At 37.6% G+C, this 14,188-nt stretch overlaps 3 protein-coding genes across 6 annotated transcripts; 2 read left to right on the forward strand and 1 right to left on the reverse strand.

Moving 5' to 3' along the window:
* The first annotated feature begins 606 nt into the window (after positions 1–606).
* On the forward strand, positions 607–3,501 carry LOC102628269 (NAC domain-containing protein 92). Its single transcript, XM_006485731.4, has 3 exons — positions 607–1,143; positions 1,726–1,991; positions 2,764–3,501. Exons 1-3 carry the CDS (start codon positions 990–992, stop codon positions 3,325–3,327), a joined length of 984 nt encoding a protein of 327 aa, XP_006485794.2. The 5' UTR covers positions 607–989; the 3' UTR covers positions 3,328–3,501.
* A 919-nt stretch (positions 3,502–4,420) lies between these two features.
* LOC102628566 (uncharacterized) lies at positions 4,421–7,249 on the forward strand. Its single transcript, XM_006485732.4, has 6 exons — positions 4,421–4,630; positions 5,089–5,127; positions 5,213–5,791; positions 5,872–5,964; positions 6,456–6,635; positions 6,738–7,249. Exons 1-6 carry the CDS (start codon positions 4,460–4,462, stop codon positions 6,861–6,863), a joined length of 1,188 nt encoding a protein of 395 aa, XP_006485795.2. The 5' UTR covers positions 4,421–4,459; the 3' UTR covers positions 6,864–7,249.
* A 183-nt stretch (positions 7,250–7,432) lies between these two features.
* Positions 7,433–13,665, reverse strand: LOC102628860 (CRM-domain containing factor CFM3, chloroplastic/mitochondrial). 4 transcript variants are annotated; one of them, XM_052436891.1, is made up of 10 exons: positions 12,659–13,665; positions 12,019–12,469; positions 11,804–11,934; positions 11,173–11,517; positions 10,250–10,406; positions 9,879–10,171; positions 9,723–9,782; positions 8,850–8,933; positions 8,274–8,443; positions 7,433–7,825 (listed from the first exon to the last, which is right to left on the reverse strand). In XM_052436891.1, exons 1-9 carry the CDS (start codon positions 13,526–13,528, stop codon positions 8,333–8,335), a joined length of 2,502 nt encoding a protein of 833 aa, XP_052292851.1. In that variant the 5' UTR covers positions 13,529–13,665; the 3' UTR covers positions 7,433–7,825; positions 8,274–8,332. The 4 variants fall into 4 exon arrangements, with proteins under 4 accessions (XP_052292851.1, XP_006485796.2, XP_024956358.2 ...); XM_006485733.4 differs by having other exon boundaries at positions 7,433–7,944; XM_025100590.2 differs by having other exon boundaries at positions 7,433–8,050.
* Between the last annotated feature and the right edge of the window lie 523 nt (positions 13,666–14,188).

The raw sequence follows: 14,188 nt of genomic DNA on the forward strand, positions 1-14,188 counted from the left end.
TGTGGGTTGGTGACCATTTTAACCACTCCTTTATAGTAATCTATGTCCGTATTAATTTATTTAATGATTAATAACATTACAATATTATAATATGAAATATTCAATTATATTTACTCTATTCTGTGCCAGCTGTTTTGATGCTTCCAGCTTCACCTGCAATGATACATTGATGATCATCTCATCATCGATCAAAAGTGATGATCAATGCCTCTGGGCATTTCTTGCACATATATGATATATAAATATAACAACAAATTCTAACTTTTGCTGCCTCTATAAACTGTCATATCAAATATATTCTATATTATCTATCATTGCAATGAATAATATTAATAAATTTTGTTAATGTATAAGCCACACAAGAAAAGGGCAATTAACAATTTAGCCTATCGATCGATGACGGTAGGGCGGGTGACAAGTGACAATAACATATTGGTGGAAAAAGTGTTAAATTGCTAATGCCATGTTCCCATTGGACTACCTAGGGTTTGGTGGGTAGAAATGGGTGAAGGTGGTTGGACAGGATCATATGGAGCAAAGAATTTTTCTTTAAAATCTTGTGGTGTAAACAAGACTCAACCCCCTCGTGCACCAATTCTTGCCACTCATAACTCAATATGGTCAATGTTTAAGCTCATTTATTGTACGATAGTAATGGCATATTGGTAAAATAACTCATGTTCATTAGAAAATCGCTATTTCCCTGCACCATCTTTGTCAAAGTGTTAGCTATGTTTATCAAGATTTTAAAAAGACTAGGTAGCTAGCTAGCTAGCCATGGCAGCAGCTTCTTCTTCAAGGGTGAAAGTACACACCATTTATAACTCTTCACCACGTCGATGTTATAAACGCTTATATATATTTAAGCATTTATATACATCATATCCGTACCCCTGGGGTTATTGCTGCCTTTGTTTTTGCTTTCAAGAAAACAATTAATATAATTTGTTAGGCCAACGTTATAATTAAGTTTTTGGGTCTTCATCAAAATGGAGGAAAATCTACCTCCTGGGTTCAGATTCCATCCCACTGATGAAGAACTCATTACTTATTATCTAACACGAAAAGTTTCCGATGTTAGTTTCACATCCAAAGCTGTTGTAGATGTTGATATCAACAAATGTGAACCTTGGGATCTCCCAGGTAGTTTAATTAAGAGCTATTTAGTATAATTTAATTTCTTAATTTGTTGTTAATTTCCAATTTATGTATGTATGCACCACCCTTGTTTTTCAGAATTTATAATATCTATATATTGTGTTGTCCTATCTGTGTCTAAGATTTATTAATTTTCAGGTTTTTAATTTATCAAAAAATAATATCATTGCTTCGATTTTAGATTTTTTTTTCTTTTTTGTTTGAAGAATCTAAAAACATAACTTAAAATAAAAATAATAATAATTGTCGTATGCCTTCTTTTTTTTCTTTTTTTTTTCCTGGGTGATCATTGCTAAAACTCACACATCCCTCTGTGAAGATATTAGTCGAGATTACAATGAATGAAAGCTCTTCACCTTTCATCAAATTGGTAAACAAATGAATAAGTAAACATAAATTAAATTTTGATAATTGGTATGTTCGTATTCAATTACCAAAATCAAGAACCAGAGGTAGTTTCTTTTCTTTTTTTTTTTTTTTGTATTTTCTTAATAATTTTGTGGTACCTGCTACACTATTGGGCGGCCATGGTCTCTAAAGACTGAGTCAAATGCATATATGTTGCAGGCAAGGCTTCGATGGGCGAAAAGGAATGGTACTTCTTCAACTTGAGAGATCGAAAATACCCAACTGGGCTTCGAACAAACCGAGCAACTGAAGCTGGCTACTGGAAAACCACTGGCAAAGACAAAGAAATCTTTCGAGCTGGAGTACTTGTTGGCATGAAAAAAACCCTAGTCTTTTACAAAGGTAGAGCTCCTAAGGGTGAGAAGAGCAACTGGGTCATGCATGAATACCGCCTCGAAAACAAACACCCCTTCAGATCCTCTAAGGTACGTAATAACTATAGCTAGAGAAATTCTTGGGTGCTTAGTGAATCGTCTTGTTGGGTTATCCCATGCATACCGGATGTGATGATGGTCAGTAAGTGCGAACGAAATAACACTGATATCAGAGCTCCCAGGTTCATGAACAACCTAATAGGACGAAACAAGTTGTCTGCTCTCCAACCCAAAGCTCGATATATGAGAATAGATTGTTGGGGATCTCCCCATTAGTTGTGAAGGGGTTGGAGCCAAGATCATTTAATAGATATCTTTTGTTAGATTTTTGTAATGTGTATCTCTCAATTAATCATGTGATATGTATCTTCCATTTGGATTATAGTCACCTCTCCCTCAAAATATGTCTAAAACCATGTGATATGTATCTCTCATTTAAATTATAGTCACCTATCCCTAAAAAAAAATCTAAAAATAAATATATTCTCTCAAAGTGTTAATATCATGTGTTGATAAAGGCTCAAAACCGTGTGATATGTATCTTCCGTTTGGATTATAGTCTCATATACCTAAAAAAAATATCTAAGAAAAAATATATTCTCTCAAAATGCTAATATCATATCTGCTCAAAATAAATTTTTTTATCAAAGTACATAAACTAGTTTTTATGAGTTAAGCTCCATTCACGTGTGGCAAGAATTCAATAGATAGTAGGAGTATTGTTATAGACGGAGAGTACCCAAGATTTTTGGCATTTGACAATCATATGACTCTCTTAATATTTGTTGCCGAATTATACTAAATTTTTCACTGTTATATGCAGGAGGAATGGGTGGTTTGTAGGGTCTTTCAGAAAAGCGCAGCAGCTGTGAAGAAACCACAACATACACCATCATCACAGCCATCAGATGAGTCTCTATGTGATACAAACTCAATGGTCAATGAGTTTGGAGATATAGAGTTGCCAAACTTGAATGGCATTGCAAATTTAACAAGCGGATTTGGAAATATTCCATCTACACATAGTTATAGCAGTGATAACAGCAATGTTAATAACCTGAACATGACCAACAATATGAACTTGAACATGAATTGGGCAGCAGCATCTCTTCCATCGCTTACCTGGCCTTCAAGCTTGCTAAGTCCGAATCTATCGATGAATTCCTTGCTTCTCAAGGCATTACAGTATAGGAATTATCAAGCAAGGGAAGCTACAAGTAATGAACACAACTCATTCCTGCAGCAACAAGGTGGCATTAATTCTCGGTTTGAAAGTGATTTAAGTTCAAATTTCCAAGCTTCCTCTTCTTCAAAGGTCATCTTAGATTCTGTGGTTCCGCAACAAACACAGCAGGAGCAACCGTTTAATTTGGACTCCATATGGTGACGCTTGCATGTAAAGTCTGATCTAACATTATGCAATTAATCATCAAATCTAGTTAAGGGATGGGGGTGGCTAAGTTGCCTTTTACCACAAGTCCAACAGGGCAATTAGTTCATACAATAAATTTTTAGTTTGTTAAGATATTGCAGTTAATCAGATGTCAAATTTCCAGGCTTATGTTATGTGGTGTTGCTTATGTGATCAACTGTGTTCAAGTGTACTGTACTAATTAGCTGTAGTTTAATGGTCTATATGTCCTTAATTGTGTAATTAATGTATTTTATTCTCAAATGTGAATTAATTGTAAGGTCCACGCAACATATAAGGGAAAATTACCTTATATACGTTGCTTGCTGGAAACGTATTATGCATTTATGGATCGAATTGAATGTTCTCAAAATCTCTCACCTTGCTTTCGGATTTGGATTATTTGGTGACCAGAAACAGAATCGTGTGAGAATTGTTTCTTTTCAAACCAAAGTCATATATTTTATTATTATTATTATTATTACAAATTTTTCTTCGCTAAAATACAAAGTGGTAATTAACGATTATTAGATAAAAATATAGGAGCCACTAAATTCTAACCGTACGTACAGAATACATAGCATGTTTAGAAGTTCACAATCTTATGTTCATGAGAGGATCATAATTTACATAAGTTATTTCTCTCTCTCTCTCTATATATATATATTAATATCCCATTTTGAGTAATAATCTAGTGAATGGTAATATTCATCTTATGACAATACCGAATGACATCATACAATTAATCCATATTTTCAACACTACTCACATTAAATCATAGAATTGTGCTATGGTCCAAGTGCTCACCATCGACACAGGTGCTTTCTAGATTATTTTCTTTAGGCTGTGACTATAATATCCTCACCCTACAATTTGGCATCGTGAGATGATCAAATTTTGTCAACTTTGTATCGTGGGAACTTTAGTTGGACCCTTTCCTCTCATAACCATGAAAAATTTTTTGGGCCCCTTTCATTAAAAAGAAAGACACTTTGGGTCCAATCCGCAAATGGGCCTGGGCCCGCAATTTCCAAGAATACCCTTTATGGTTTAAAATCCCCCAAAACTCAATCAGACAACAACCGTCTTCTTCTTTCTCACACGAGACATGGCGGGAAAGCAAGTTGCTGGCGACGGCTTACCGGCGAACCTTGCCGGTATGTCGAAGAACCAGCTCTACGAAATCATGACTCAAATGAAGTCACTGATTGAGCAGAACGAGCAACAGGCGAGACAAATCCTAATTCAGAACCCTCTCTTGACCAAAGCACTTTTTCAGGTTTCAATTTTTTTTTTTTAAATTCCTAAATTACGTTTTTCTGTCTTATTTCTGGATAAAATTTTCCTCAATTTTTCTTTCTTGCTTTTTTTTTGCCCTTGGTGCTTACTGAGTGGAATTTAATTTTGCTTTTGTCACTGTGATAATTTGGTTCAATTAGGGTTTCAGTTTTGTGAATATGAGGTTGAAAGATTCTTCTTCTTATGTTAGCTAGCGAGCTTCGTGATTCAAGCGATTATGTATGGAATAGTTCATCTTGTATCATTGTAGTTTTTCCTGCGTCGCTGAGTCTGCGTAAAGTGTTGATTCTCAAAACAATTTTCTTCATGGATTTATTTGTATCACCACACTAGGTGGTAAATGATGTTTTTGTTGATTGAAATTTACTCAGTTTCTTTAACCAGCAACTACTTCATTGATTGCTGATCAAAAGTATTATGATTCACTTGTTTAAACAGGCACAAATTATGCTTGGGATGGTAAAGCCTCCTCAAGTGGTATGTTTTTTTGTCTTTATCAAACTTAATCTCTGTAGCTTTCATTGGTGTATTTGTGTCATGATGAGTTTCATTTTATCTTCAGATTCCAAGTGTCCAGCCACCAGCGTTGCAGCATCCTCAGCAATCGGCTCCGCAACTTCAGCAGCCCAATTTCCAGGCTGCACAGGCTTTGTCTGGTCAAGTTGGTTTGCAGGACCAAACTAGTGCATCTCAGACCCAAACTTCAATCAGAAAACAGCACCAAAACCAACCTGCGATGCCAATATCATCTGCATCTCTTCCTGCTGCAAATCTTCAGTCTCAGCCAATGCATTCACATGCACTACAGGTGCCACAGCAGCCTAAGGGACGTCCAAATGCCCCATTGACGACAATGTCCCTTCCACAGCCATCTCAACACTCAAGCATGCCTCCAATTTCTCATCATTCTGCTTCACAGCCACCTTCGCTTCATCAACCCCAAATGCCTGCTGCCTCCAGCCAGTTGCAACCACCATTGCAGTCAACAGGACCGCCTCATATGCCGCTGCAACCGCCATTGCCACAACAGCCTAGACCAGCTTCAATGCAATCTTTCCATCAGTACGCCCCTCATGTGGGGTCCACTGTGGGTTTCCAGCACCCTGGTGCTCAACAGCGTTCTTCCCAACCTATGTATCATGTAAGTTGAATATTATAGTTCATTGTCATTTTGGGTATATCACAAGTAGGTTGCAATAATTTCTTTGCTAAACTGGCCAGTCAGGACCCAATCCTCCAGCTAGCATTGGACCTTCATTCCAGCAGGGTCAGCCACCAGTTCCAAGTCAGCCACTGCCTCAATCTGTTTATCAGGTATGTATATGCTCTTGGGTGTCTATGAATTGATTGATGCATTCTCTCATTAGCTTTCTGAATGGGATTGGTTAAAAATGGCGATGCGTGGGTTTCTCATCTTGTTAACTGACTTCTGGTAGTGAAGAAATATTTAATGGCTCCTACAGACACTGTTCTTTTCCTATTAGAAAAGCAATGTCCTTTATATTTTCCCACTTGATTTTGGTATAAGATATGGCCCTTCTCTTATGCATTTATGAACAGTAAGATCCATTGTTTTCCATAGCATAGTAGGATAGCTAAAATGAGAAATGTGGATTGCACATGTGAGATGGAGGAAGTACTGTCCTCATATAATTACTGATGTCTTAGGCATGATTAATCCCTCTTACCACTTTACCAACACTGACATCCAGGCCTTGTAAACTGTAAATTCCATTTGTTATATGCCTATTTCTCATATGGCTGTTGTACTTGAGAATTTATCAGTTCGCTCAATGCTTATTCAGGCTGGAGGTTCACGTTTGGGGTCAGATTTTAACAATCAAATTGGAAACTCCATGCAAATAGATAGAGGATCTTGGATGTCAGGTCCGCCAGAGAATCCAGCATTTACACAACTTTCAGGACCACCGCCAGCAGTTTCTGGTCAGATGGGCCCAGGCAATCAGCCCCCTCGCCCATCATCGGTATTTTATCTGACTCTTTAAATTTCAAGTTGGCGTAAGTTCTGTCAATATAGCTCAAATTGACTCATCAATATTTGACTTCCTTTGTTCCTCATTGTGCAGTTGAGTCCTGAGATGGAGCAGGCACTTCTTCAGCAGGTTATGAGCTTGTCACCAGAACAGATTAGTCTCTTGCCTCCAGAGCAAAGGAATCAAGTGCTCCAGCTTCAGCAAATTCTACGTCAATGACAAGATAATGTATTCTTTCGAAAAGAGCGAGGAAATGTTACTTCCATTTGAATTTTTCCTACAGAGATTGTACTGTAGCTATGGGTGGCAGCGACAAAGGGTCAAGTGAAATTGGTTAGGATCTCTTCACAGAAAAATTACAACTCACGAAGCCGAAAGTTTAGTGTGGGGGAGTGGATTTTGGGGATAATATTTCATTGTAATCTCTTAATGCGTACATGTCATTAATTCTCAGCAAGTAGTTTGATCTTATTTGGTTGATTTCTTCTTGAACATTACTTCTAGTTTGATAGACTTTATAGCTGCTTTAAAATAAAGTGCGTTCTTGGACATATGTTATATGTATGCTTGTAGATCATTAATTATTAAGTTTGATGATTAATCAATTGATTTGGTCCAAGAAAATTTTTTATATATGGTGAAACTTGTTTGAAGGATATCTTGATTCTAATAAATTTTATTCATCGGGGTCTTTATTGGTTGTATCTTCTACAACAGTTATTGGCATTGTTTTTGTCGGTAATCATGTCAATCTTTGAAGATTTTGTAATCGTATTTAGGAGTCGAAGGAAATAAAACAATGTTATAATTTCTTTCTTTAAATGAAATGGCAAGTAATAGTATATTATCAAAATTTTATACATCTTCGTGAATACCAAAGAAAAGGAGGACAAAAAAAGGCAGCAACACGCAGCCGTTACAATTTTTCTGTTAAAAATAATTTCAGCACAAGAAATTAGAAGATTATTTTAGTTGAATTAAAAAGTGTACTCATGATAATTACAAACATAATATTGAACAACCACCGTGATAAGAATGGAAGGGCCATCTACTCACGAAAGAACAAGAATCACCGCCAGCAGCAGTGACAACGTCAAATTATTGCAGGATGCACGCACTCACCCAGTTGATCGATGAGGCTATTCTCAAGCATTCATCATGGATTTACTCGATTCTCTTTGCTGCAAATGGGAAACATAAGCAATGTAATGAGCCCAGCTCCCTTGAATCTTGATGTTTGTGACAACAGACAATTGATGATCAATCCATACTAAGCTGCACACTCTCTGCATCACTTAACCTGCTTAGAAAAGGGGAGACGTAGATGACACGACAAGGAATGTCGAGCAAATGCCAATTGCTTGTCAAACAAAAGTCATGGAAGAGATAGAATGACTACAATTATCCTGAATAAAAAAAAATGGTAAGAATTTTGATAAAATTGCAATCTCACTTGATTATTTCAGAGGCAGATGTCTTTCTATACTTATGAAGGTTCTTTATAAGTATGGAAACTTTGGGATGTGATATCAAACAAATGTAACGAAAACATATCTAGTCTTGACTAAGACGTGAATTCTTTACACCAGCAAAACATGACAATCAATTAAAATGGAACCAAATAATTACCAGAATTGGATATAGCTGGTGACAAAACAGATCCAGTGACTTCAAAATGTTCAAAACTTTCAGCCATTCTTGCTAAGATCGTTGTCATCACTTTCAAAGCTTGATAATTCAGAATCTTCATCAGCTTCTGAATCAAAGTCTTCATCAGAAACATAGTCGTTGTCTTCATTCTGCAAAGGAGAACTCCATAGATGATTTCTTGAATGATTTCTTAATATAAGTTACATGTATATCCCTCTACTGGTAACAACATAAAGAATATTAACAGTCACAATGGAACATGGCTAAGACTTCAACTCCAAAACCCACCCACCTAAGCACTAAACAAAATCATTCGTCCCTAGCCAGGCAGTTCCTCTTTCAAAACAATTCAGGGGTTCAAGTTTTATTAGGCATAAAGAGCTGAGGATTACAATCGTTTGATGAAAAAATTACTAAAGAGAAAGAAGAGAGAGTGAGAGGAGAGGGGGGGGGGGGGGGGGGGGGGGAGGGGAATCAATAAGGAACATTGTCACCACTAAAAAATATATAGGAACACTAGTTCTTTAGTTGCAGTCAGTGGTGCAGACAACTCACTTGGGGTAAGACTGACACATGATCAAACTGCTTAAGGTCCCCTGAGCACCTAATATTTCCATCCTCCTCATCCTTGGAAACACCCTGTCGACAAATAAACATAAACGAAATAAGAGTATCATCAAAAAGTTCCCAATTGGCTGAATTTGTATTGCTTTAAAAAAAAAAATTAATAGTGATAATGGTGAAAATAATTAGACTTTCTTATTTTCAGTTATTCATTAAACAATTATTACACCCCTTTGATGTCCATAACCGGCATTTATTTCTTTTTTGAGCAGGGTAAAAAGAAGTATATTAAAGAAAAAACATAAAAGTTGCAAAGGTGGGCCAGGTGTCCACTAGATAATAAATAAAATTTTATATAAAAAAAAGTTGAGAAATAATCTATGTTGCATATCAATTTTACTTGCCACTAGACCTGTGACAGCTCAAATGGTTGTCAAGATGCCAAAATGCAAATGCCATGTCATTTCAGTGTCATTTATCTAATCTGGTTTACATTAGAGACCCTCAAAGGTTAGAATAAAAACTTCACCAAGTCAAGCGTAGACCCCAAAAAGCAACAGGGTATGGATTATGGCTACCACTTCAGACCACATACCACAATTAACTCCAAGCAATAGATTGTAAAGTTACAAGGCAGGTTTCCCCTGCAATGACCTGTTCTATGCGGAAAGAAAAATTTACGGTGTGTGCCATAATGGGAATTCATTATAAACTAAGGTTAAACTTTTCAAAGGTTACATAAGAATAAGATTAGTATAATTTCAAGTAGATGGATCTAGTGAATTTAAAAATAGTGTGCCTGCTCTTATGCAGAATGCAATTTGAGTTCATAATAGAGAAGGAAGCAGAAAAACCAATACTAACAATTTCTTTCTTCATTTGCTCTATGGTATTCTCCAGATCCGAGATATGCTGACTTAGAGCCTGCACAGTTCATGTTCGATTACAGTGAAATGAGAATCTTTGATAGATAGCAATTGCCATTTTATATAACAGAAAACTAAAGGTAAAGAGAAAAACCTCATGCCGCTGCATGGCCACAGAGCGCTTAAGTGCTTTTGCCTTCGTCAGAAGGTTTCTAGGTCTCAAGCTAATTGGCCGTCTATAATTCTTCCCACGATAGAAAATTAGGGCAAATCCTTTAGGGACTCTTTCTATTGCTATTAGAATCCCACCACTTTCATATTCCAATAGCCTTGCAGTGTCTTCAACATATGCAAGCGTCTTTTGCTTGGTTATCAGTTTGACAAGTTCTCTGTACTTCCAATGCAAGTGCATATTCTCAACGACACCATCAAAAACACCTCGAATGCCTGATCAATCACCAGACAAAGACCATTAGAAGTTCTGTTCAGATCTGCTTTTCACTCAAGAAGCTAAGGATTACTCACCAAGAGGCAAGAATGCCTTCATTCTTAAACCAACCCTACGAAACATAGCCCGTTCCTCATCAGTGATTGTTTCTTGGTCATAATCAGGACCAGAAGGAACCATGGATGCTTCTATTTTAGCTAACAGTCTCTCTGCTCTAAGCTTCTTGGCTTGGGACTGTTCATGCATTTAAAAGTTTAACCAATTTAAAAACAAATAAATGGAAATATTGCATAAAAAGTAAAATTGGTTGTAAGTTATGCACAAAAAAGTCCATATGACTTCTTAAATGACAACTAACACAAGCCATCCAGCAAGAGGTTGATGTTAATATTCAAAACTTGATAAATTAATTAAAGCACTAGAATAATTTAAATCAAATAACTGTGTTTCAATCCCAAATGGACATTATCACATCAATAGCATCCTTACTAGTCTTCACTTTCTTCCCTACATTCCTCTCTCACTTTCTGTGTAGGATACACAACAAATGTTTGTCCATCAGGTCAAATGATTCTTCAATAAGAAAACAATTTTTTATAATTTCCTTCAAAATGCAATAAAGCAAAAAGAGAAATAAGAAATTATATTCAGTTTCTAATATGGGAGTTTCACTTCAAGTGGTGAGTAAAACCATTCATGCTTTTTTATGATGAATTAGATTTTATTGGTTTCATCATTGAATCATGATGCAAACATAATTGAATGGAAGAGCCTATACTTCATTAGGTAACTTTGAAATAATTGATATCTTCGTTTACAATGCCTGAACCAAATTCCAGGGGCTGCCAGTTCCCAATGCCAAATATGAAAACAAAATTACTTGAGCATTTAACACGGTCCATCCCATGCACAAGGGTTGTGAGTTCTTTTTAAAACAGTGGTGGTTCTTCAATGATAATAAGAAACAAAGAATGGTTAAGAAAGATCTGATTGTACTTACAACAGCAAGTTTATGTTCAATCCGTTTGACGAGCCTACCATGCTTAGCTTTGGAAGCTTCTTCAACCATTTTCTCACGTTCTTCAGCAGAAACTTCTCTGCCCCAGCGTTTTTGAGCCTCATAAAACTCAGCTAAAGTACCTGCAGGTGCCTGTCCTTCAGTTTCACCTGATGGAGTTGCCTCCAGTGTTTTACTCCGCACTTTTTCTTCAACATCTTGGATCTGTTTCGCACATTGCTCTCTTTCAGCCAAAGCAGAAGCAACATTTGGTGGAAGGAAATCTTTCCCACGGTATAAAACAATGTAAAACTTGTTTCTTTGAAGTAAGGTGCCTCCTGTTAAGCTCTGCAAAGCAAATAAAATTTAAAACTGCGTATACTTCACGCTTTTCTTGCAAGTACAGCAAAATGCTATGACCAAAAAAAAGGGGGAGGGAGAAGAAATGAAATGTGTCAAAGCTTGTGAAAACAATATTTTATAAATCCCAGATTTACTAAACCTACTCATCCGACAGCATATAGCTTGAAAAATGAGAGTGGCATTACATTTAATTGCAAAATTAGGAATTTGCAGTTAAAGCATCGGTTGAATTGGCTTAAACAGAGAGAGAAGAAGGAAAAAAAGAACACACCTTCAGCTCCTCAGCCATTAGTTTGTTATTTGTATTCTGGATACCCCGCTTTACAGCAATCTTTGCAACAAGGCTTTTCTCCCAAAGTTTAAGTATAGCAATGGCTAAACCTTGATGATTTCTGTTCCTTCCTGTACAAATAAATTTAGGATGAACACTGGTGCCCAAAATAGAAACTGTGAGCTAAAGAAACTCCTCGCAGGAGAGAACAATACCAAGGGCAAAATGACAAGGAAGTGATCTGGCAAGTCTCCTTAAATCAGTCATTTCTGCATTGGTCAGTCGAGATCGCATTCCGGTAGGAAGAAGCCTGAAAGGTGTCTTGTAACCATCAACTTTTGGAGGAAGTAAATCAGCATCAACTGGGAGTATCCCTGTGCCCCACCACTCCTGGAAACGAGGACCTAGACTATCTAATAGGCTGTTACATTCAGCTTCCTCTTCAGTCATTGGCTTAGAATGGTCCAAAATCCTGACAGGTACCTCACTCTTTTCATCGACACTTCTCGCAGTTGAGCCGTCAGTAGAAGATACATGAGGGACAAAAAGAGTATCTCCATCTCCATCTAGAGGTTGTGGTTTGGACGACGGTCCTGCATAGTTATTTCCTCGATACACCACCATGACACTTCCTGCCCTCCAAATAACTAATCCTCCTGTTCGCCGCTGACAATCACTACAAGCACTCAGTCACCATTCATCACTATTTTCATAAAAATTTACCACAAATGATTCAAAAAGAGCCCAAGATAAATATGCACTTTTAAGAAACACCACAAGTACAGGCATTGCCTAGTACTAGCAAATCAATAAACCAACTATTCTCAAATCAAAACCCAAGAAAACAGAACTAACCTCAACAATCTCATGAGCCGTCTTCATATCAGTGGCAAGAACCTCGTGAAACTTGAGCCGAACTAACTCATCCTTCCTCCACTTATCGTGAATCTTCCGCATCACATCCTGAGTGAGTCCAGCTTTAGGCACATTAATCCTCTCCCTCAAATACATCCCATTCCTTCTCAACCGTCTCAATTCCTCATCTTCAATCGTCAGCTCCGCCAACGTTGGCGCCTTCATCCGCCTCCTCCTCGTTTCTCCCGCCGGCTTCTCTCCTCCCGCTCTCAAATTCTCCTCCTCCTCCCTCTCCCACGGCAACAACGAATCATCCTCTTCTCCTTCTACTTCTCGAAGTACCGTATTCGGGCGGACCCACTCTCGCCTCAACAGATCTTCTAACCTCTCCTCTCCCGTCGCCGCACCGTTAATGTCATCTTCCTCTTCTTCCCCCTCCTCCTCGTCGTCGGACCCTAACCCTAGGTTCCGCAGCCGCAAAACGATGCGTTCAATTGCGTTACGACCTTTGTTGTCGCTATCCGAATACCGAGGATAAGAATCCGGCGACGTTTGTTTTTCATCAATTTGATTCCGTCCGCCCAATTTGTTGGCATTCTCGGTGGAGGGAGGCTTAGGGCGGGACCAGTTGTTGAGCCAGGGGGCGGAAGTGGAGGGAGAGCGAGGCTTGGGGAACTGCTGGTTCTGGCTGTCGGTTCTAGGGTTTTGGTTCGTGCGAAGAGAAGAGAAAGGTTTCAGTAATTGAAACGACGGCGTTTTCCGGGAAGAAGAAGAGAAAGGGAGATGGTTAAGTGAAGGAGTAGAGTGTGAGGTGAGAGTGAGTGAGTTTCGGAATGGCAGTTCTGTTAATTTGGACGTTGTCAAAGCCATTTTAGTAAATGCACGAGTGTGCTCAGCAGCAGCTTTTTGTTATTCTTCTTCTTCTTCTTTTAATGTTTTCATTGTTATGAAAGCTGAGTGCTGCTGTGCTGATGGTGCTGATGGACAGATAGGAGAGGTTGAAGAGAGAGACAGTTTTCCACTTGGCGGAGAAGATAAGATATGATCTCTGGATATTTTTAGTTGGGTCGGATATTTTTTAATTGGGCCGGTCCACACTTTTCAGCCCAATTTATCATTGGGCCTCGAACATTAGAAACGATTGTTATCTATCCTTTCAGCCCATACTAATATTAGTTTTTGAATTAGTTTTTTTTTTCGAATTAAAAAAATGCTCTTATCCAGCCTCACCTTGTTAACAGCAAGACTAACCATATCTATTAGTAAGAGGAGAATAAAGTATTAACGCTAACTTTTTATTAGGAGTAATGATACAGTCACAAATTCTTGTACAAATTTATTTTGTACAAACTAACGTGGCATTAATTCATTGGTTGAATGAAAATATAAATTAATAAAAACAAATCATGTGGGCCAAGTAATATTTAATTCAACCAATCTTATCATGCCACATCAGTTTGTACAAAATAAATTTGTACAAGAGTTTGTGACTGTATCATTACTCTTTTATTAGTGGTAGCACTCAAACAT

Source organism: Citrus sinensis, chromosome 3 (genome assembly GCF_022201045.2).
Source record: "Citrus sinensis cultivar Valencia sweet orange chromosome 3, DVS_A1.0, whole genome shotgun sequence".
Taxonomy (NCBI): domain Eukaryota; kingdom Viridiplantae; phylum Streptophyta; class Magnoliopsida; order Sapindales; family Rutaceae; genus Citrus; species Citrus sinensis.